Source organism: Notamacropus eugenii, chromosome 1 (genome assembly GCF_028372415.1).
Source record: "Notamacropus eugenii isolate mMacEug1 chromosome 1, mMacEug1.pri_v2, whole genome shotgun sequence".
In the NCBI taxonomy this organism is placed as follows: Eukaryota; Metazoa; Chordata; class Mammalia; order Diprotodontia; family Macropodidae; genus Notamacropus; species Notamacropus eugenii.
In genome coordinates, this window is record NC_092872.1 from 483,432,504 (window position 1) to 483,453,305 (window position 20,802).

Consider the following 20,802-nt stretch of genomic DNA (forward strand, 5'->3'; position numbering starts at 1 on the left):
CCCTCTAGTAATGTAGATCTGTAACTATTCTCAACTGAGAGTCTTAGAGAGAGACGAAAAAGTGACCTCACAAGGTGGGAGTTGAACCCAGCTCCTCCTGACCCTGAGGCCAGTTCTCTTTTTGCCACATTTTCTAAGTGCAGTGAGTGGCCTTGCTGGTTTTGTCTTGTGTCCTTAGGTCCCAGCATGGTGTCTGACATACGTTGTGTGTGTGTGTGTGTGTGTGTGTGTGTGTGTGTGTGTGTGTGTGTATAATATATATGTGAGGGATACACATATGTATGTATAATATATATATATATCTACATCTACATATATACTTAGTATCTGTTGAACTGAGAGGAAAAAACAATAATTACAATCATTTTCCCATCGCTCCCTCAATTCAGGAATGATTTGGGGGACCTGCTTGAGATCTCCTTTTGCTGGTTATCAATATTAGCTATAAGAAAACACATCCACAAGGAAACTTATCAGAAAGGGATGTGTGCATGTAGGAACAAAAGTGAGGCATTTCTGATTTGTGTCACTTGGACAAAAGCTGCCAGCCAGCCCCTCCTTCCTTTTCAAGCTCAGCAGGCCTATAAGGAACTCTGGTATTCAAACTATGCATTCGTGCTGGGACAAGAGCCAAACACAAAAAGGACCTTTGAAAAAAGGGCAGGAGCTTGGTGATGGTGGTGGGGACCATCTCTAATTGCCACAAAGGTCCCCATTTCTGCTTCTTTGTGGCGTACGGCAACACTGTGGCACAGCCTGCTGCCATCCCCATTTCAATCAGTGCCAGTCACTACTGATTCCCCACAGGAATTTTTTCAAGCTGCTACAGGTCATCTTTATTCACAGGGGCAGAGAAGAAGGAGACGCTGTCCATGCGATGGGGCAAATTGCTGCCCAGAGTTTATTTTAGTCTGGCTGGTGCCAGCTTCAGACAGGCTGCACCACTCTCTGTAGTGGGGAATTTTTATTTATAGCCAGGACAAGTTTGTTTGGGTTGAGGATTTTGTAACACTGTGAGATGCCTGTCTGGAGACAGGAATACTTCTACACAATGTTTTGGAAAGGTGATGTGAAATGTTATGTGTGTGATGTCTCTTGAAGAACACTGTTTCTGTGGCTAACCAATCCTAGAGCTACTGTTTTATAACTACAAAACCCTGGGATCAGAGATTTAGGGGGCCCTGAAACCATCTACTTCGATTTCCCTCTCCTTTTAAAAATTAAATTTTTTCATTTAACAAGCATTTATTTTTTTCTCCCACCCACCTTCCCTCCTCCCGCAGAGAAAAACAAAACCCTTGTAACAAATATGCATAGTCAAGCAAACTAGATTCCTGTACAGGCCATGCCCAGAAATGCATGTATGTCTCCCTCTACATCTTCAGTCCATTAGTTCTCTCTCAGGAGGTGGGTACCATGTACCATTATCAGTGTCTGGAATTTTACAGGTGGGGAAATGGCCAGAGGGATCCTCTGACTTGTCCAAAATCACAGGTAATAGGAAACCTTGGAGGTGGATTGGTTTTACTTTCTCATCTTGAAGATAGGAGACCGGTGGCCCAGAAAAGTTGGGTGACTTGCCCATAAATCATTCAGGTAGTGTGTGGCAGAGATAAGATTTGAACCTAGGCCTCCTAACCCCAACTTCTGTGTTTTTTTTCTCTGAATCACATTTCCCTCCTTACAGACTCCAAATTCACAGATGCTAGATGATTATAATACATTAAAAAAGTTACTTGTCCACAAGAGTAAGTAGGGGGAGAGAGGGGAAAGAAAGATGGTGCGCGTATCTAGGAAAGACAAAGCTTTTGGGAGATTCCTGGACAGAATGGAAGCTCCCTGAGGACAGGGGGATTTTGTCTTTCTGTACTTGGTACCCAGCACATAGCAGGAACTTAATAAATGCTTGCTGACTCCCTGGCTGATAAGAGATACTCCATCCATTTAACACCATAAAGTGTCTCTGCACCTTTACTCACACTATACTTCATGCCTAGAACATTCTTTCCTACTCTGCCTGCTGAATTCCCACACTTCAGAGCCTGATTAATCTGCAGATCTTAGGTCTGCAGATCTAGAGATGGAAGGAACTTTGGAAAAACCATCTAGCCCAACCCTTTCGTTTCATAAATTAGGAAACTGAGACCCAAGAGGTTAGGTCATTTGCCCAAGATCACAGTTAGGATTGGAACTCAGGTCATCTGACCTGGGGGCCAGTAGTGACTCCAATGTCATTACTACTATGAAGGCTTCCCAATTACTGTCCACCAGTCGTATTCTTCCTTACAACTTACAAGGCACTTTGCTGCTCATCTCTCTGATGCTCTTAAACAGTATCCTCTATTACAGTTACCTGTACTTATGCCTGATCTCTCTCCTAGACTGCCATTTCCATTAGCCTAGGGACCTATAGCTTACTTGAACTTTATATTTCCCACAGCTCTGAGCACAGTCAAAAAACTGTGCACACTAGAGTCACTTATCTGCTGAAAACGTGTGAGGAGCCAGGTCTGTAATGAAGCCCTATGTCTATGTCCAGCACAGCAGGCCATTCATTCAACACAAGACTCCAGTGAGAACCCTGTGGGCTCTGGGCCACTTGCTTGGCTTTCTCTGCAAAGAAGAAAGGAGGAGGAGGCAGCCATGAGGACTCTAAATTCACTGTTTCACTTGCCTCTGGGTCTCCTCGCCTTAGCAGCTGACTTGCAGAAGGATGCCTTACAGGAAGGCACTGCGCATTGTGATGCTGGGAGCACAGAAGAAAGTTGCAGATGAGGGTTGAGATATACAGATATATAGATATAGATATAGAAAAGGATGGGGGATGCAGTTAATCACAGTATGTAATTTAAGTAGCTTTAATGGGCTGTGACCTAACAAAACACCCCATAAATCATTAGAAATCACAGCCGATTGCAGGAAGTCACAAGTATGCACATGGGCTGCTCACTAATATTCTAGATGGGGAGGAGGAGGAGGATGAACACTTCTAAGAGTGAGTCAGTCAGTATTTACCCGTATGAAACAAGGCCATAGGGGTGCTAGGATGTCCCAAGTTCGCCTGTTCATTTTCAGATGCCCAAGTATAAACTGGAACGAAACAAAGAAGCCCAAAGCCTGCCAGTTCCAAACAATTTACAAAATTATACTTTCTCTATTAGCCCTGGTGAAAAAAAGATGCCTTGGGGACCGGCTGGGTGTTCTTTGTGCAGGGTGGAGGAGGAAGAAGGGTCTTAAATGAAAAGTCCAGTGTCCTCAATGTAACAGACATTTTGCTTCATTCTGCAAACCCCAAGAATACCAGGGAGATGGTTGCAGAGGACAACTGAGAGGCACAGCCACAAGTCACAGTACTTGGCATTAAACTGCCTTCCAAGTTACTCAGAGAACCCCGTCTTTTGCAAGAGCACTCCTGTGTTGGGCTCTTTGATCCAGCCAATGACAGGGGAAAGTGATAATGTAAATGAATGGACTTATTGATGTGATGGAGGGGTTGGTGCTTGGTCACCTCTGTCCTGGGCAGGTCACTGACCTCACTAATTCCAGAAACCACTTAGCAAAACAGATGAGCTCTCACTTTGGGATCCACTGGGCAGCTGGTTCCCATAGTGGGAAATTTTCTATTCAATTTTTATTGACCCAGCAGTGAAAACAGGATAACAAGACTGAATGCACCAAAGGGAAACTTGGCTTTTCTAGTTAAATTTGGGCTTGCTTTTTTGCAAGGAAAATATCAGTGGGAAAACGCTCAAGCAGCCGCATTCTAGCAGTGTTGTCAGTAATGATCTTTGGATCACGTAACTCAACACTGGTACTAAGCCATTTTTGTTTTCAGAACAAGGGTTCTTTCAACTAGAGATACTCAATTCCTAAATAAATGTTGCTACTAATTTTATTTATTTTGGACAGAAGACTGAGCCTTTTAACAGCTGCATAGCAGCACCACATAAGGCCCCTAGGGGTTGGGGGAAGGGAGAAAAAAAAATTGGCACACTCTCTTAGTAGATGCCAGGCCAGTGTGTTTTTCCTGACTGATAGCTTTTATTCCTAGCAAAGCAACTTAGAGCTCTTCTGGATAACATTCCCTGGAACTGAATTTGGGGAAATTTAAGGCAAATCCTCTCCTTCTTTGGTCTTGATTTAGTCTTTGCTAGTAAAAATAACAGCTCACAAGGAGGGCTCACACTGAACATGTAAAGGGTTACCAAACAGTTTAATTGCAATAACCCTGTAAACTAATTAAACAAGAATACTTATTTTTTTGGACTAGCTCTGAGATTTCCATTGGTTCAGGGAACTCAATGCAAGTATGTATTATCATCCTACTTTCACAGATTGGGAAACAAAGGCTCAGAGGGTTTCTACATTCACACAGCTAGTGTCAACAGATCCAAGATCTGAAGCTAGGTCCCCTGACTCCAAGTCAGGCCTCTACTATTCACCACTTGCCTAAGACTTCATAGATCCTTTCGGTATCCAAAGACAAACTCTGGAGCTCAGTGGTTTAGGCAATTACAAAACAGGCCATTGCTATGTCATCATGTGACACACGCATTTTATGTACTGTCAAGAGAGGATGGTTTTGAAGCTGGTGTCATGAAAAGTAACCCATTCTCTCTCATAAAGATGATCCCAGGAGGCAGCATCAGAGACAGACTCTCAGGCTGGCCGGCTGGCCCATAGAGTCCTCTTTGCGTCTGTTCATGGACAGAGGTTTTTATTCTACTTGCCCTTGTGAATTATTTGAATGATGAGATGCTGGACTCTTGAAGGGGTTCGAACCTCATTGGGGAGAAACCCAGGAGGAGTTTTCACAGCTTTATGTATCAGCCCTGGTGGGTGTCCTGGGTTTGGAATTTATTTGTGTCACCTGAAAATTCTAAGGACATATTTTGTTTGGAGTATTTGGAGTAGTGAGATGGAAGAGTGGTAAAATTGTTAATAAGTTTCTTTTTAAACAAGGTTTTCTTGCAACTTCAAACATAATACTTAAAAAAACCCCAAACATCATTCCCCCACCCACAACATTTTTTACCAGTGGCTCCATGGCTAATTAAAGGTTTTCCAAATATATCTAGCATGTTGTTAGAGACTCAGCACATTGCCTGCTAAGTATTGACCTTAATATTATCAACTGCTTCCTGATAGCAACAGATTTAGTAGATGTTAGGAACAGACTCAGATTCGGTCCTAGAAATCTCGTCATACTATTTTTAGAATGCTCTGATTTAAACAGCATGACTGGGGATCTAATTTATCCTCTAATTGGAACTCTATTTAGGGAATGCAGACATGCTCTGATGTTTCAAAATACAAAGGAATGAAACGACACTGTCAGAGCAAAACCCATAGATTTTTCTTTTCTCTAGCCCTTCCCCTTAGATCGTGGTGTAGTGAGTAGAGCACTGGTCTTAGAATCAGGAAGACCTGAGTTTGACTCTCGCCTCAGATGCTAGCTGTAGGATTCTGAGCAAGTCACTTAAATTCTTGAGCTTTATCTGGAAAATTAGGAGAACTGGGTTCAATGACAATCTCTAAGGTCCCTTGCTGCTCTAAATTGGATTCTACGATTCCTCCAGATCTCAGTATATTCATTTGATTATTAGATTATATGTGACTACTGTATGCTGCATCATGCCTTGAGGCCACAGGTTCCCCACCCTTGTGCTAGTTGCTGAGAAGGCTTTGACTCTGGTTCCCTCTCTGTAAAAAAAAAGAGTCAACATAATCTATCGTATAAAGTCGCAGGGAAGATAAAAAGAATATGTACAGAAGAATTGTTTGAAAAATTAAAAAATGTGATTCCTTTATAAGTTGCCATTTACTAATGTTTCACAACACTATGGTCTTTGGGTTTGTGCCTTGCAACATCCTCCACTGATAAGGCCTACCGGGTGTTTCAGAGACTAGTACACTCTCTTAAACTGGGTTTAAGGCAGCTTACTGTCATCTTGTCTTATATATTTCACCCTCATTGTGATACTTTCAGGGCATTAGCTTCTTCTAAATGATGTAAATGGATATTAATCATAAACTCTGCGTTAGAGGCTAAGAGGCGAGAAATCTCACCCTACAGTCAAGCGGATTCTGGTCCTCATGGAAGCCCAAAAGATTCTATAACTACCAGCTCAAGGCCTTTGACCCTGTTGTACCCCTCCTTCTTGCCTGAAACTAGACTTGGCAGTAGGACCATTGGGCAGGATTCTGCTTTCACATTAAGGCCATAAGCCATTTTCATGAATGAGATATTCATATTAAATTAAAATATCAAATAATTATTAATATCAAATTAATTCATTAAATCAATATTTTAAAAAAATCATGAGTCCTATATTCTTCTTTTCTGGGATTTAATGCTTGAAAGAACACTGGGCTAGAAGTAAGGAGGCCTAGCTTTTAGTTCTGGCTCAACCATTAACTTTCTGTATGACTTTGGTCAAGTCATTTCCATTCCTCCCAGCTTCTGTTTTCTCTTCTTAAAAATGAAAAGGTGGTGGCAGAAGGTGAGATAGAGTTTGAATGGGAATGATGTATATTTAAGGTTCTGCATCACCTCTAGAATTCTTGGTTTCTAAGTAGGTCTGAATTCATACTGGTTCAGAGGATCAATAAGGCAGAATTAAGTTACTAGAGCAGAAAGTGTGAATGTTGTCAAGACTTGCGCTTTCAAAGGTGGGCAGGGAGAGGGTAGTGCTAGTCAAACCATCACCCAGTTTTTGGTTTCAGGAAGAACAAAAAGTAAGGCAGGGGAGGACCGGAAAAGCAAAACCACACATCAAGAGCCAAATAGATAGCAATTACCCACAGAACTCAAAACAAAAAACTCATCAGGCCAAAGCTTATTGGGGTCAGATGTGGAGGAAGCAAGCCTCTGTCCACAGTACAAAAGCACTGCAGGGCCTGGCCATCACTAAGGCTGCCTTAGTTGCTGGCAGAGTGGTGGCTGATGAGGATGACAATGAACCATGAGGTTCCTGTGATAGGACAGGCCCACCATTGTTATAGGCTTCTTGCCTTAAAGATAAGTCAAGCTGCTACCAGCCAACATTTAGGGTGCTTCTACAATATGCAGTGCCCTGGAGAAGGTCCTGCAGGCTACAAAAAAGGCATTAGAGTTCCATTCAACCCTGGCTAGTTGAGAGGAGGACAAAGGCATAAACAGATGATTGACAGATCAAGGCAGGGAACCCAAATGCCAAAAGAAGGGCGGGAAAAATGGGCATTACAGGATTTCACGAGAGACTGGTTACCAAGGGCTGGAAGTCTGGAAAGGCTTTGTGGAAGAGGTGTGTCTTGTATTGGGCCTTGAAAAGCCCTGGTTAACTGATTAATCAAAGTGTAGGAATTTAGATAAATGGAGAGGAAGAAAACCTCAGGTTCTACTACTTCCTACTTCTATGACCATAGGTAAGTCACTTCATCTCTCTGAGTAAAATAGAGATGACAACACTTGTACTAACGAAGGTCAATTAGTAAGTTAGCCAACCAATCAATAAGCATTTATTAAGTACCTCATTAGGTTAAGCACTGTGGATGCAAAAAAGACCCTTGAGGAGCTCTCATTCTAATGGGAGAAGCAACATGTAAGATGGAAGGTAATCTCATTGTATAAGCATGAGTTATCATCATGAGTACGTCATAAACCAGGAACAAGTAATAATAATAAATAATAACAATAATAATAGCTAGCATTTTTATGGCACTTTTTGGTTTGCAAAGCACTTTATTATGGAAACTGAGGTAGGGAGATGTTAAGGCCCAGGGTCACTCAGCTAGGAAGTGTTTGAGGCAGGATGGGAACTCAGCTCTTCCTGAGTCCAGGTCTATCCACTGAGCCACCTAGGAGAACAAAAGAATCTTGGAGCTGGAAGGGCTCTTAAGAGATGCCTTGGTCCAATCCTCTTAATTTTACAGATGAGGAACTGAGTTTCAAGGAAGTGAGGGCTCTTGCTCAAGGTCACATGGCTAGTTAGTGGTGAAACTGAGATTAGGAAGCAGGTCCCATGATGACCAGTCTAGCGTATTTTCTGGCAAACTATGTCTGGTCAGGGCTGAGGTAGTGTAGGGAAGTGGCATGAAAAGAGTTGGGAGTGGCACATACATGCTAGATTATGAAGGTCCTTGAGTACCAGTCTACAGAGTATGGCAGTGGTTATAATGACTTCAAAGACCTTTTCAATAAGGTCACAAACTTTATTGTCCAAGAACACTGAGCACCCAAGCCAACTGGGGGGATACACAGGGTCTCTGGCTGCCTGAAGATTGGAAGTCAATACCTCTGGCACATCTGAGGAGCCCAAAACACAACTCTCATGTAAAAAACGTTCTCTGTCCACCAAGACATTTTGCTGAAACTCTGTCTGCCCAGTCCTGACCAGCTAAGAACTGAGGTGGCAACCTTCTTTCTATTGAGTAAACAGATTTCTAAAGCCAAATCCCAGAGAAGAATATAAAGGAGGCAAATGGCTACACTGTCTGCTCAGCTGAAAGCATGAAAGTAGGAAAGATTTTTGATGCTGGTTTTCTCCTCCCTTCCCTATTAAGTCAACAAGTCCCTTTCAGGGAAAAATCGAATTCCTTAGACAGATTTTTAAGAATGGATTTCTGCCAGAAAGAAGATGTTTCTCTCTAGGGAGCATCTGAAAAATCCTCAACTTAACCAGGATCAGAAGCATAAAGAGATATGTGATGGGGAAAGATGAGCCAGTATGGGGATGTATTGGGATGGGAGGGGCCTCCATGCTTTCAGCACCCACCTGACGCTGGCTAAACAAACTCCTAAGAATGTTAGATTCGAAGGTAGGCAACCTGGGTTCAAGTCCTGGCTAAGAGTCCCAAGCTAGGCACTAGTGACTAGCCAGTGACTCTGAGCAAGTCACTTAACTTCTTTGAGACTCAGTCTCAGCATCTATAAAATGGGAATAAAAACACCTACACTGCCTGCTTGAAAGGATAACGGGGTGGGAGAGGTGTTGGAAAAAGGCAACTTGCAGGTCTTACAGTACTACATAAATCTGAGTTGCTGTTATCTCTATTATTGTTTTACCATCATCACCATCATCATCTCCTTGGAGGAGAAACATACTGAAGAGTTTTGGAGCCAACATAGTAGAACCTCCAGGGGCAGGGAAGATGAATACTAAGTAACTTGATAGAAGAGACTAAAACAACTCCCTGAAGGTCAGTATTTCATGGAAGCTAGAGTTCTCTGTCTCTCCCACCAGTCTAGTCCCCTACGCTGGGTCAGCAGCCTGATCCTAGCCCCCTTTGCCCACTTCCCTCTTTGTCTCTTTTTTTCTGTGAATCTACTGTTATGGGAGACTCCTTGGTGTGGAAATTCCCACTAGGTAGCAGATCAGCAGGATGGAAACTTACAGTCTTACAGAATTGCCTGAGAGGCAGGGAAGTTAAGTGAGCTTCCCATTGGAACAAAGCCTGACTCCATGGCTGGTACTCTATCCACTATAGCATGCTGCCTCTGCAACCTCCTCTCACGGCCTACATGATAATAACAACTGACATTTACAGTGCTGAAAAGTCTGCAGAGTGCTTTCCGTTCCAGGATCTAAGCTTTTTATCAACCTTGTGAAGCAGGACCCAAGATGTAGTATTATCTCTCTGTTACAGATGAGGAAACTGAGGTCTGGAAAGGTTGCAGGATTTGCCCATGGTCACACAGCTAGTGTCAGAAGTGGGATTCCAACCCAGGCTCCTGTTTCTTCAAACTCAGCCCTCTACTTACTCTTCCATCTTGACTCTCTTTCTCCATTCTTGCAGGGGAAAAAACAAGTTGTTAATAAAAGTATGTACCAAAAAGAAACAAGGATGTGAGACCAAAAGAACACAGGAAACTGAAATGGTGGCCAATGCCTGTGCAGTAGAGAAAACCTCGTACTGTCATGCCCTGTGTGACTGCGACTGCTGGTATGCTCACCATCCCAGAGTCCTCCCTTTCTCATCTACTGCTGTGCTCCCTGTCTTTATCATGTGTTCTTTGTTCTTATTTCTTCCCAGGTTGTCTCAGTGATGCACATAGTAATACTACTTGACTCTCTGAGGCCTCTCAAAGAAAGTTCAAAGGGCTTAGAGTGGGCAGGAACTGTCAGGATCACATTCTGGTGAAAGAGAGGTCTACAGAGAGAAAGGGATGCCCAATGAGGACCCAGATCTTCTGACTCTGAATCTGGTGCTCTTTCTGCTACATTGTCCTCTAAAATCCTCAACAGTATGATTGCACACACTCCCTTGATTTAGGACATCACGTAAACAGGAAAAAAATATCTTTCTCACTATTTTATTGACAGAGGAGGATAGAATGCTACACAGAAGTTAAGTCTACATTAAGACAAGCCGTCTGGTAGGAGCATATGTGCTGGGCCACCAACACTTAGGTCTGACATCTCAGAGTTATCCTATTTTTACCTAGGGTGGTATACCAGCTGCTTTATGAAGGGTGTGTGTGTGTGTGTGTGTGTGTGTGTGTGTGTGTGTGTGTGTGTGTGTGTGTGTGTGTGTATGTGTGTGTGTGTGTGTGTGTGTGTGTGTGTGTGTGTGTATGTATGTGTCCCTTTCCCCCACCCCCAAAGCTCTCAAGGTGAAATAACTTGAATTTCCCCACTTCAAGATTTTTTTTTGAAAAAATTAATTTCAGATTTTTAAGAAAACCAATCCTTCAGAGCATTTCAAATCAGCTTCTTCAAATCTGGATCTGTTAACAAATGTTCTTTTTCCAAATGTCATTCTGGAAGTCAGAATGGTAAAAGATTATTCTCCAATCTCACAGTAGTTATATCTGATAGTAAACATCATGGATCTCAGTTATGGAAGGGGTGTGTGTGTGTGTGAGAATGTGTATGTGACCACACACATATCTGAACACATATGAGTATTGGAGCAAGAGGCTGGAAGGGAAGATTTTTCTAAATTCTTTGATCTCATCTGTAGGGCACGTATAAGCCTGACAATTATAAAGAGGTATTTTTGTTAAATCATTAGCAAAGTGTATAGGGATCCAATTCAAATTCTGTTATAACAATAAGCCAGAAGAGCAAGAACTGAAACACACACACCCACACCCACCCACCCACACACACACACACACACACCCACCCACCCACACCCCCCCCACACACACCCACCCACCCACCCACACACACACACACACACACACACACACACCACACACACACACACACACACACACACACACACACACACACACACACCCCACACACACTGTCAAGAGAAGGGATATGGGAAAGAGAAAGCATATTGGGAATTCAGATATCCAATCTGGAAAAGACTCAGAGACAGGGGAATAGCTGCCAAGAGGCCAGTATTAAGGGGAAGGGGAGAGAGAAAGGGTAAGGACACAGAGCCTGTGCAATGTGAGCCAAATCCCGCGGGCTGAGCTGAGAATACAGCCCACAGGGAAGCTGGGATCAGGGCCAGGAAAGGCGACAAGGGAAGACCAGGGGCAGCAGAGGATGACAGGATCATTTTAAAGGACTCAGACAACAACATAGTTACAAACATGGCCAGAAAGTGGAGCCATCCACTTGGGAAAAATCATTCCATTCAAACAAAGTGAATGAAAGGGATATAGAGGGAGTCAGAGAGAAGTGGGTTTTTGTCATTCACTTCAGTACCTTTTAAAAGTTTTAAATAGCTTTGACTATATAGGTTTAGAACTGAAAGGGACCTTCCATATCATCTAATCTAACTCAACTCATTTTAAAGCTGAAGACACGGAGGCTCACAGAGTCTGAGTGACTTCCCCCAAATCAAGCAGCTAAGTAGCAGAAGCGAGATCGGAGCCCAGGTCTCCTGACTCCAGGCCTGGTGCCCTGACCTCCGCACCAAGGACAATACCTTCCTCCAACGACACAACTTTGGCTTCCATCCCCCTCTCAGCCTGAAATGTCCTCTCAGATCACCTCTATCTGCACAAATCCTACTTGTCCATTAAGACCCAGCTCAAGTGGCCTTCTTCTGCTAAGTCCTCTCCAACTGTCCCCACCTTGTAATGATCGCTGCCTTTCCCAGAACTCCTCCAGAACATCGGCAGTATTTATTGGGCCCACTGCGATCAGGTTCAACACCCTTCTTGTCCTGTTATGTTGCCCTGCTCATATCGGGATGTTTAGTTTCATACCCATTTATGTCTTATTTTCTCAAAAAGAGTGTAAGTTTTTCCATGGTATGGAAATCTTTCTTCATATCCCTCTTACAACCAATTTCCAAGGATTCATTATTCCTGCCATGGGCCAGGAATTATGCTGGGTCCTGGAGGTAAAAAGAGAAAAGCAGAAGAGCTGCTGCCTTCAAAGAACTTACATTCTAATGAATGAAACGTGTGTGTGTGTGTGTGTGTGTGTGTGTGTGTGTGTGTGTGTGTGTGTGTGTGTGTATAGACATAGATATGGATATAGGTATACATAGACACATAAAAATAAAATACAAAGTAATCTTGGGGAGGTTACTATAAGTCACTATAAATATTTCATAATTTAAAAAAAAATGTTGCTGCTCAGTTGTTTTAAATTGTGTCTGATTTTTCATGACCCCATGTCTTTCTTGCCAAAGACACTGGAGTGGTTTACCATTTCCTGTTCTAGCTCGTTTTACAGATGAAGAAAATGAGGCAAATAGGGTTAAGTGACTTGCCCATGGTAAGTGTCTGAGGCCAGATTTTTTAATTCAGGAAGATGAGTCTTTCTGACTCCAGGTCCAGTGCTCTATCCACTGCACCTCTTAGCTGCGTCAGTTTTAAAAAGAACAAACACTAAAAAACTCAAGAGCGCTCTAAAGACCTAACACTTAATAAAGAAAGATGAAGCTCTCCCCATAGGAAGTGAATGGTATGTGCCTACCAGGGAGAAGAGGCTGTTATCATAACACTATAATAATAACAATAAATAATGAGAGCAAACATTCATATAGCACTTTAAGGTTTATAAAGTGCTGTACACTGATGATTTAGGAGACTGGTGTTATAAAAATTATCCCCATTTTAAGATGAGGAAACTGAGGTAGAGAGGGATTTAGTAAGCATCTGAGGCAGGATCTGAATTCAGTCTTCTTGACATCCAGCACTCTATCCACTGGGCTGCCCAGCTGCCACACATTCAGCAAGAGTGTAATGCCATCAGAGGCTCCCTAGAGATAAAAGGGGGAGCATTCTACAGCCTGAAGTCCTAGGAAGAGGCAGCCTCCAGGGATCCCGGCGGCTCCTCTCCTTTGGCTTGTCCATAGCACCCTGTCTTGGGAATGGGGCCGCACTCCATGGTTTTGATCCAGAGCTTCAGGATGCTTCTTGCCACCGAATAAGGCAGGGCTGAGAGGCAGAGAGGTCCATGCTCTCTGCCAGGGATCTGCCTGAATGATCTGACCTCTGCACTGGCTTTATCGCTCACTACAGATTAAAGAAGGATTTTGCTCTTTTGTACAATGCAAATTAAGATTAAGATTCCCATATTAATTAATATAGGAATTTAGCTACCATTGGATCTCTCCCAGCAGCTAGCACAATGCAATGCAGAGTGGAGCAAGTAAATTAATTTCATAATTAGCACTAATTGCTTTTTATCTGGTAGATGTGTATGAGAACAACATTTAGACCCCAAATCTAAATCTCCTTTCAAACTAGGAGGTGCCTATAGCTTAATCTTCTAGTAGATTCTACAAATTTACTTACGTGGACTTTTTTGGGCAGTAAACTTTTTGTGGCAAAAGGGCTAGGGTAGGTGACCAGAGATTCTTTCAAAGCCTTTAAACTCCTCTCACCCTTTGCTGCATGTCCCCTGGCTCCTGGTGCTGTGACAAGTCTGAGGCCCAACAACAACGGATGATCTGTCCAAGCCCCATGAGCCCGGCTGTGTCTCATCTCTCAGATACTAAGGTCAGAAGGATGATTAATGCAAAGGTACCACGCTAGAACAAGCCACCTTTCTGCATTTCTGTGTGTCAGATGTCAACTATTCTAAGCATCTAACACATTACAAGATGCCGTTTTGGGCCCGGCTGCAATCTCTTTTTAATGAAGCACTTTCATTTGGCCAAGCCCCTGGAATCTTAACAGAGTCCTCTCCATCTCCTTTAGAACTTGTTTGTATACATGGTGTCTCCCTCATTAGAAGGGAAGTCCCTTGCGGGCAAGCACGGTTGCCTTTCTTTGTATCCCTAGTGCTTAGTACAGGGTAAGGATTTAATAAATAATGGTTATGGGTTAACTGGTTCAAATAAGAAATGCCTCAAAATTACCTCAGGGCCCCACAGACACTATGATGTGTTTATATACACCAAGTGATTCTTTCTGTCACCTCCTTCCACTGAAATGTCTTTTATTTCTAAAGAAGAATGTCCTGCCCAGTTTGGATCACAACCTAAATGGTTTCCAAGGGTCACTGCAGAAATTGCCTCAGGACAGATAGTTTCTGTGCTTAGATAAAGAATACAGTCAACAGCCAGGAGCATGAAGAGGATATGTGGTCAGGGAAGACTGCTGGGGGACACTTGCCTAGTCAAGAGAGTGGGGGGGAGGGGGGGGAGGACACTGGCCTTCTACTGCATGGGTCCTCTAGAGCTTTGAGGTTTGCTCCTGCAGGACTTACTGAATTTATTCAAGTGTTTTTGACTCCTGGTCCAACACTCTAGAGTCTACACTCTGCCCCTGCCTCTTCTTTATAAGTTGTAACACACATGACTCCTAGTTCTTTAGAATGATAATTGTTGTGTGACTTACAATGGAACAGGAGCTCCATGAGGACAGGGATAGTTTTGTTTGAGCTTTTCCTTCCCTGTGCCTACTATACTTTGTGGGCACACACTAAGTGCTTACTAAGTCTTGATGAATTAACTGAATTGAATTCTTTAGAGGTCATAGCAATCATGAAGAAAATGAGGCAGCAGTTGAGACTCAGATTTGCTCAAGGACACAAAGAAAGTTAGCAGTAAAACCCAGACAAAAAAAATCAGGGGTCCTGATGACTCTCTTATGATACTAAATCAGGAATTCTTAACTGTTTTTGTGTCCTGGAGTCCTTTGGCAGTCTGATGATACCTATGGACCTCTTCTGAAAATAATACTTTTAAATGTACAAAATAAAATACATGGGATTACAAAGGAAATCAGTTACATTGAAATAAAGTGATCAAAAGTATGTAAAAAAAACACCAACCAAGTTCACAGACTTCCCCGCCCCTTCCCCACAAGGTTAAGAACCTTTGAACTAAAGGAAGAAGACAGGCTTAATTTGTGCCTTTTAGATAAATAGTGGGATAGTTTCAGATTCTCTTGCATGGAAGTGGAATAGCAGAATGCCTTATAGATACAGTTTTCTCATATATCCCCTTTTTATTCTTATAACAGTCCTGTGAAATGGGCAGGGATTATCTCTAAAAATCAACAACTAATTCCTTGGATGGCATAGAGTGGTGGACAGTATTGGACCAGGCTCCAGGAAAATGTGCTGAAATCCTGCCTTTGCCACTAAAGAGCTCTGTGGTCACTTAACCTCTTTGAGCTTTACCTTCCTCATTTGTAAAAGGGGATATATAACTCAGCAGGACACCTATAGTACAAATAAGATCAAGTACATAACAACGCTTTACAAATTTTAAAGTGCTATACCAATTACTCCTTGTAGCTTACTAAATACTTTACATTCATTTTTATCCTTTGATCTGCACAACAACCCTATTAGATCAATAGTGTAGATATCATTCTTCCCATTTTACAGATGAGAAAACTCAGGGAGATCAATAACTGACCCCAAGTTTACATCACAGATCACAGATAAGAGTTGGAAGGAACTTTAGACCACACTTAATACAAACCTTTCATTTTACAGAAGAGGGACCAGAAGTCAAGAGAGGCTCAATGACACACAGGTCATAGGTGGCAAAAGAAACATAGGATTCTAGGGTTGAAAGGGACCTCAATGGCCATCTAGCTCAACCTCAACTCACATGAGAAATCACCATTACAGCATATCCAATGAGTAGTTGAGAGCCCACTGGACTTTAACCCAGGTGTTCTGACTTCAAATCCAGCACTCACTGGTTCTATAAAACATACCAATTTCCATTTCATTGTCATCTTACCAATCCCTTACTCCAGACATTGTGGTCAACTCAGGAAAATTTGTTCTTCTTGTCCCTAACTACCTATGCTGTTCTATAGAGAGCCAGCATCTTTCTATGCTTAAAGAGAGGAAAGATACAGAAGTGAGGCAAGGAGTGGGATGGACAGTATCTACGCTGAGATTTTCTACCTGGGGAATGTCCAAGACCATCTTTGTAAAGCTACCGAGACAGAATGCCTCCCAGTACACACCATGGTAGCACTGCAGGTGACAGGCAGACTGTAAAATCAGATGGTAAAGCATCTGCCTGAGAGTCTTAAAGCCAGATTCTCCCCCTCCAAGATAAACCTTCTAATCTACCCAGGGACTTGGAGAGACAGCCCATGCTCCTTTCCTCTCTATTTCTAGACTCCCTGCTGAAAGGGAGAGCTGAGATTTTTCTGATCAGGTATGTTGTTGCTAAATGGATCCCTGACAGCACAGAGCCTCTCAGAAGGCACTGAATGCAGACAGAGTCTCTCTGGAGAACAGGGAGAGGCCCCAACACAGAGACACAACATCAAGGAGGTAAAGAAACTGGAAGAACAGACTCACCGAGTGCACAGGGAAGGAGCTGTGCCGGCTGAGAAAGGAGTTAGAGATGGACATACCGAGGCCCTGAGTGGCACTGGTGTCCTCAGGCGTGAAGGGCACTTTAGTTGGCTGGACACAGTAGGAGACAGAGGAGAAGGAAGAGGCAGCATAGGAAGCCTGTTGGACGGAAACAAGAGGGCAAAAAGGGAGGAAGGATAAAAAAAAAAAAGCAGAGAACAACAGAGCGTGAATAAAGGATAAGTGGACAGATCCAACAAAACTAAATTTGCGTCCCTTGGGAGACGGAGCGCTGCATCCTTGGGCTGGGTTACTGACGCACAACGCTTGCTGCAGACTAGGTACCTAACAGAGTGGGGGAATATTTTTTCATGAAATAAAGGAAAAACACATTGAGACCTGCTGGATGCACATCTTGGAATCTCTCCTGGGCCCTACATCAAAGAGCTCTTTCCTAAGCACTCAGAACAAGGAAAGAATTCTTTCCCTTAGTGAGTCTTTGGATCCCTGTTTGGGAAACCGAGGAGCCAGTAAGAAGTTAGAGTCTGGAGGAGACACCCAAGCAGCAGCCAATGTGCACCTGCAATATCTGCATAGAAGAACTCTGCTTCTGCTTCAGGAGAAAAGAAGCATTTCCATTCTAAATGAGATCTCACAGAGCAGCAGGGCTCTTGCAGTCTTCTCCTGGGGCCATTATGGCTATAAGGCCTCTGTATGGGTGCCCCTCCACTCCCACCTCTTAAAGGTTTTTTTCACAGCAGCTTTCTATCTGTCATCTCATCATTATTACAGTAATTGTCCAGCAGTGAAGTGGACAAGCATTATTTCCATTTTGCAGGTGGGGAATTACATGCCTAGAGAAGGGAATTTGCTTGTCCAAAGTTACTCAGGTGGTAAGGGGCAGCGCCAGAATAAGATTCCAGTCATTTGATGTTCACTTGAGTTCTCCACCCTAAACAAGGCTACCAGAAGGAATAAACCAAACCAAACATCCCTGTTTAAACTCATAGTGGACTCTAGCTGCAGAATGGGATGCACATTTTCAGAGCTGGACAATATGATATGACATGTCACCTGGTTATACTAATTTGTCACACAGGAAGGTTTTATTGGGGTCGGGAAGGTTTTATTGGAGCAGAGGTAGTCACTGGGAAGTGGCAATGATATTTTTAAAAAACCAATTCATAAGACATTTTTAGAAATGGCTATTTCTTTCTACTAAGCTGAAAGACTCAATTTAGCCAAGGTCATCAAAACACCAATGCAGAGATGCTCATGGACTTAATGGAAGCAGAAGCTAGGGAAAATGCTCCACAAATCAGAGACAGGCTTTTGATGAATGATGACACCAGCTCTGCTCCTGACACTAAAGAGCAGACACAAAAATGGAACTGATGCTCCAGCTGGCCTCTGCTTCCAGGAAAAGTCAGGGCAGTACCTTGGGAGCCTCTTGTAATGGGAAAAAAAGAAAAGAAAAATAGCCCAACATGCCAGGACCTTCTACTTCTTCTTATTAAAGAGGTACTAGATGGGGTAGATGAGAAGCGAAACATCACATTTCAGGCTGAAAGGGCCTGGAATTCCTTTCTGGAAGCTTGGTTTTTTGTTTTCTTTTTTTTCTTCTGCTAGAGGAGGGAAGACAGCTGAAGGCTAAGCCTGAATTCTACAAGGATCCATGTGAGCAATGTACAGGAGCACAGAAGGGCTGTGAGCATGGTCTGTCTTTGGTGTTGACTTCTTTTTTAGTTCATTAAACGTAAAGAACATCTTTCAAAGAGGAGGATTTTGAAGCAGTGAGCTGTCATGTGGAGTTAGGAACCCTTGGGTTTAATCCTGCCTCAGATGCTAAATTTTGGTGGGATGCTGATTAAGTCACTTCGTGGCTCTGTGCCTCAGTTTCCTCATCAGTAAAGTGAGAAGGTTGGACTAGATGACTTTTAAAGTCCCTTCTGGTTTTAAATCTACAGTCTTATGATTAGTTAAAAGGAGAAACAAACACAGGCCATCTAAAATACAGGATGGTCCTGTCTAAGGTAGAGGCTCTTAATCTGGGGTTTATGAACTTGTCTTGAAAAAAATTTGATAACTATATTTCGATATAATTGGTTTTTTAAAATTCTATGTATTTTATGCATTAAGAAAATTTGCCAGAATGCCAAAGTGCTCCAGGGTACAAAAACAGGCCCCAAACCCTTGGGTGAAAGTCATACTCTTCCTTTAAAGCTGGAGTTTAACCAGGGCTAGAATCTAGAGATGGTGCTCTGTCTCTCTCCCTTTCCAAGCGTAGAAATCTATAGCACCTGATGGTTTAGAAAGCCCTTTATATCCATGTGATCCTCCTACCTCTGCACTGAAAGTAGGAAAGAGGAGGGATTAGGCCCCACTAAGTAGAGCCACAAGGCCTAGGTTGTACATAAACCATCCCGAGGCCCTGATTCAGTTTTTCCTTCCTGGGAGAGTTAGTTTCTGAAGCAGAAGAGAGGAGGAGGAGGGAAGGTGTGCAACAGCAGAGAAAGGCAATGTCCTTGGTACACACACTAGCACAAACCCCATCACAGCACCAAATGAAACTATCAGCAGGCTAGCTGGGAGTGAACCTAAAGAGCAAACCAAACACATCAGTGAGACGTCACAGGTCTGAACCACACGCAGAGTGCAAGGACTGTCCTAGCTCATGGAGACCTATTAGGTTCAGAGCTGAAATTCTTGTCCAAGAATGAGAGTGAGAACAGAGTCATTTGCTTCAGGAACTACCGAGGCTGTCAGGTTGGGACTGGGCAGGGCCCAGGGGGTGCGACTTACCAGCTGCCTCTGCTTGGGGGGCAAGGCAGGGGGTGGGGCCAGCTCCTGGGTGAAGGAGTCATTAAAGCCGTAGACCTCCATGAGGAGTTTGTTTTTCTGCTGGTAGATGTGCTCATTCTGGGGCGTCTGGTAGAACATGGAAGGCTGGGGCTCTGAGTAGTCCTCGAGGAGCTGCATGTAGGCCAGCACTGAAAAACAAAGTTCGTTTTGTTTTTGGAGCCCAGGGCTGTCTACGTGGCCCAGACTGGAAACATGACGTCTCCCTCAGGGCTGACCCCAATGCTGACAACCATGCCAGCCCTGATTTGCTCCATTTTTCCAGCTTGGGCTTGTTCCTCCCTCCTTGTGGCTTCTGGGGATTCACCATATTGGTGTCAGACTTAGCACATACACCAATTCAGCTGGCTTTAGATCTATTGCAGCCAGAAGCTGTCTACCAGCTTCAGCTTCTGAAGCAGGAAGGATGACAGGCATTTGCCTCCAACCTCGGCACTTACTGCTGATGACTGAGGGGTGCTGAGCATTAAGGGTAGAGTGCTTAAGGGCAAACCCTAATATCACTCTCTCAAATTAAAAGGTATAATTCAGAAATTGTTGAGGGGACACATCATGCTAAGAATTCCAACAAATCTCTGCATGAAGCTGAATATTTATCATGACTCCAGTGAGCGAAATTAAGTATCATTCTTTTTAAAAAAATTTTGTTTCAATTAACAAAATTATATTTTCTCTGTTTTTCCCTCCTAAAAAACAAACAAACAAGGCGGGGAAACCCTTTCAACAACTGTGTTGTTGAAGGCAAAAGGCAAAAGGAAAATTCTATACTGGCCATGTCCAAAAAATATGTCTTATTCTGAGTCCATCACCTCCCTTTCAGGATTCACGTGACATGCTTCATTGTTGTTGTGTTTGTCCTTCATTAGTCCTTCATTCCATGACATCAAGATGATGACGTGACTTGCAATTGACTTTGATCTGAGCGAGGGAGGGTGTGCAAGGTGACCAGCCTCACTTTCTCCTCCTGAACCATCTGGGTCCAGTGGCCTGATATTCATCAGGATGACTGGAGATAGTCCAGGATGTAATGGGAAATCCTGGTCCTTTCAGGTTAAGGTCTTATCACCTTCTCACCTGGAGTGAGATACACCCATTCAATGAATAGACTTCTTTAAGTTACTCAAGGAATGGCCTCTTTAATAAAAAAAAAATCAAACTGTGAGGGGAAGACTCTCAGGGTTCCTGGGTAAAAGAGAATAATTACTATTTAGTTATTATGTGCTAGCTGGGCGAAGACCTGTTGTCCAGTCTATGAGCTCCAGAGTGA

At 43.2% G+C, this 20,802-nt stretch overlaps 1 protein-coding gene across 4 annotated transcripts in view; it reads right to left on the reverse strand.

The window, feature by feature from the left end:
- The window catches only part of RAPGEF1 (Rap guanine nucleotide exchange factor 1), a 190,326-nt gene that overhangs the window by 35,410 nt on the left and 134,114 nt on the right, over positions 1 to 20,802 (reverse strand). For 3 of the 4 annotated variants that reach the window (XM_072632772.1, XM_072632771.1, XM_072632770.1), the window contains one exon: positions 19,479 to 19,666. In XM_072632772.1, the coding sequence (XP_072488873.1) occupies positions 19,479 to 19,666 (188 nt within the window). Of the gene's footprint in view, positions 1 to 16,679; positions 16,836 to 17,075; positions 17,079 to 19,478; positions 19,667 to 20,802 lie in introns of all 4 variants that reach the window. The other variant, XM_072632773.1, reaches the window with a different exon arrangement.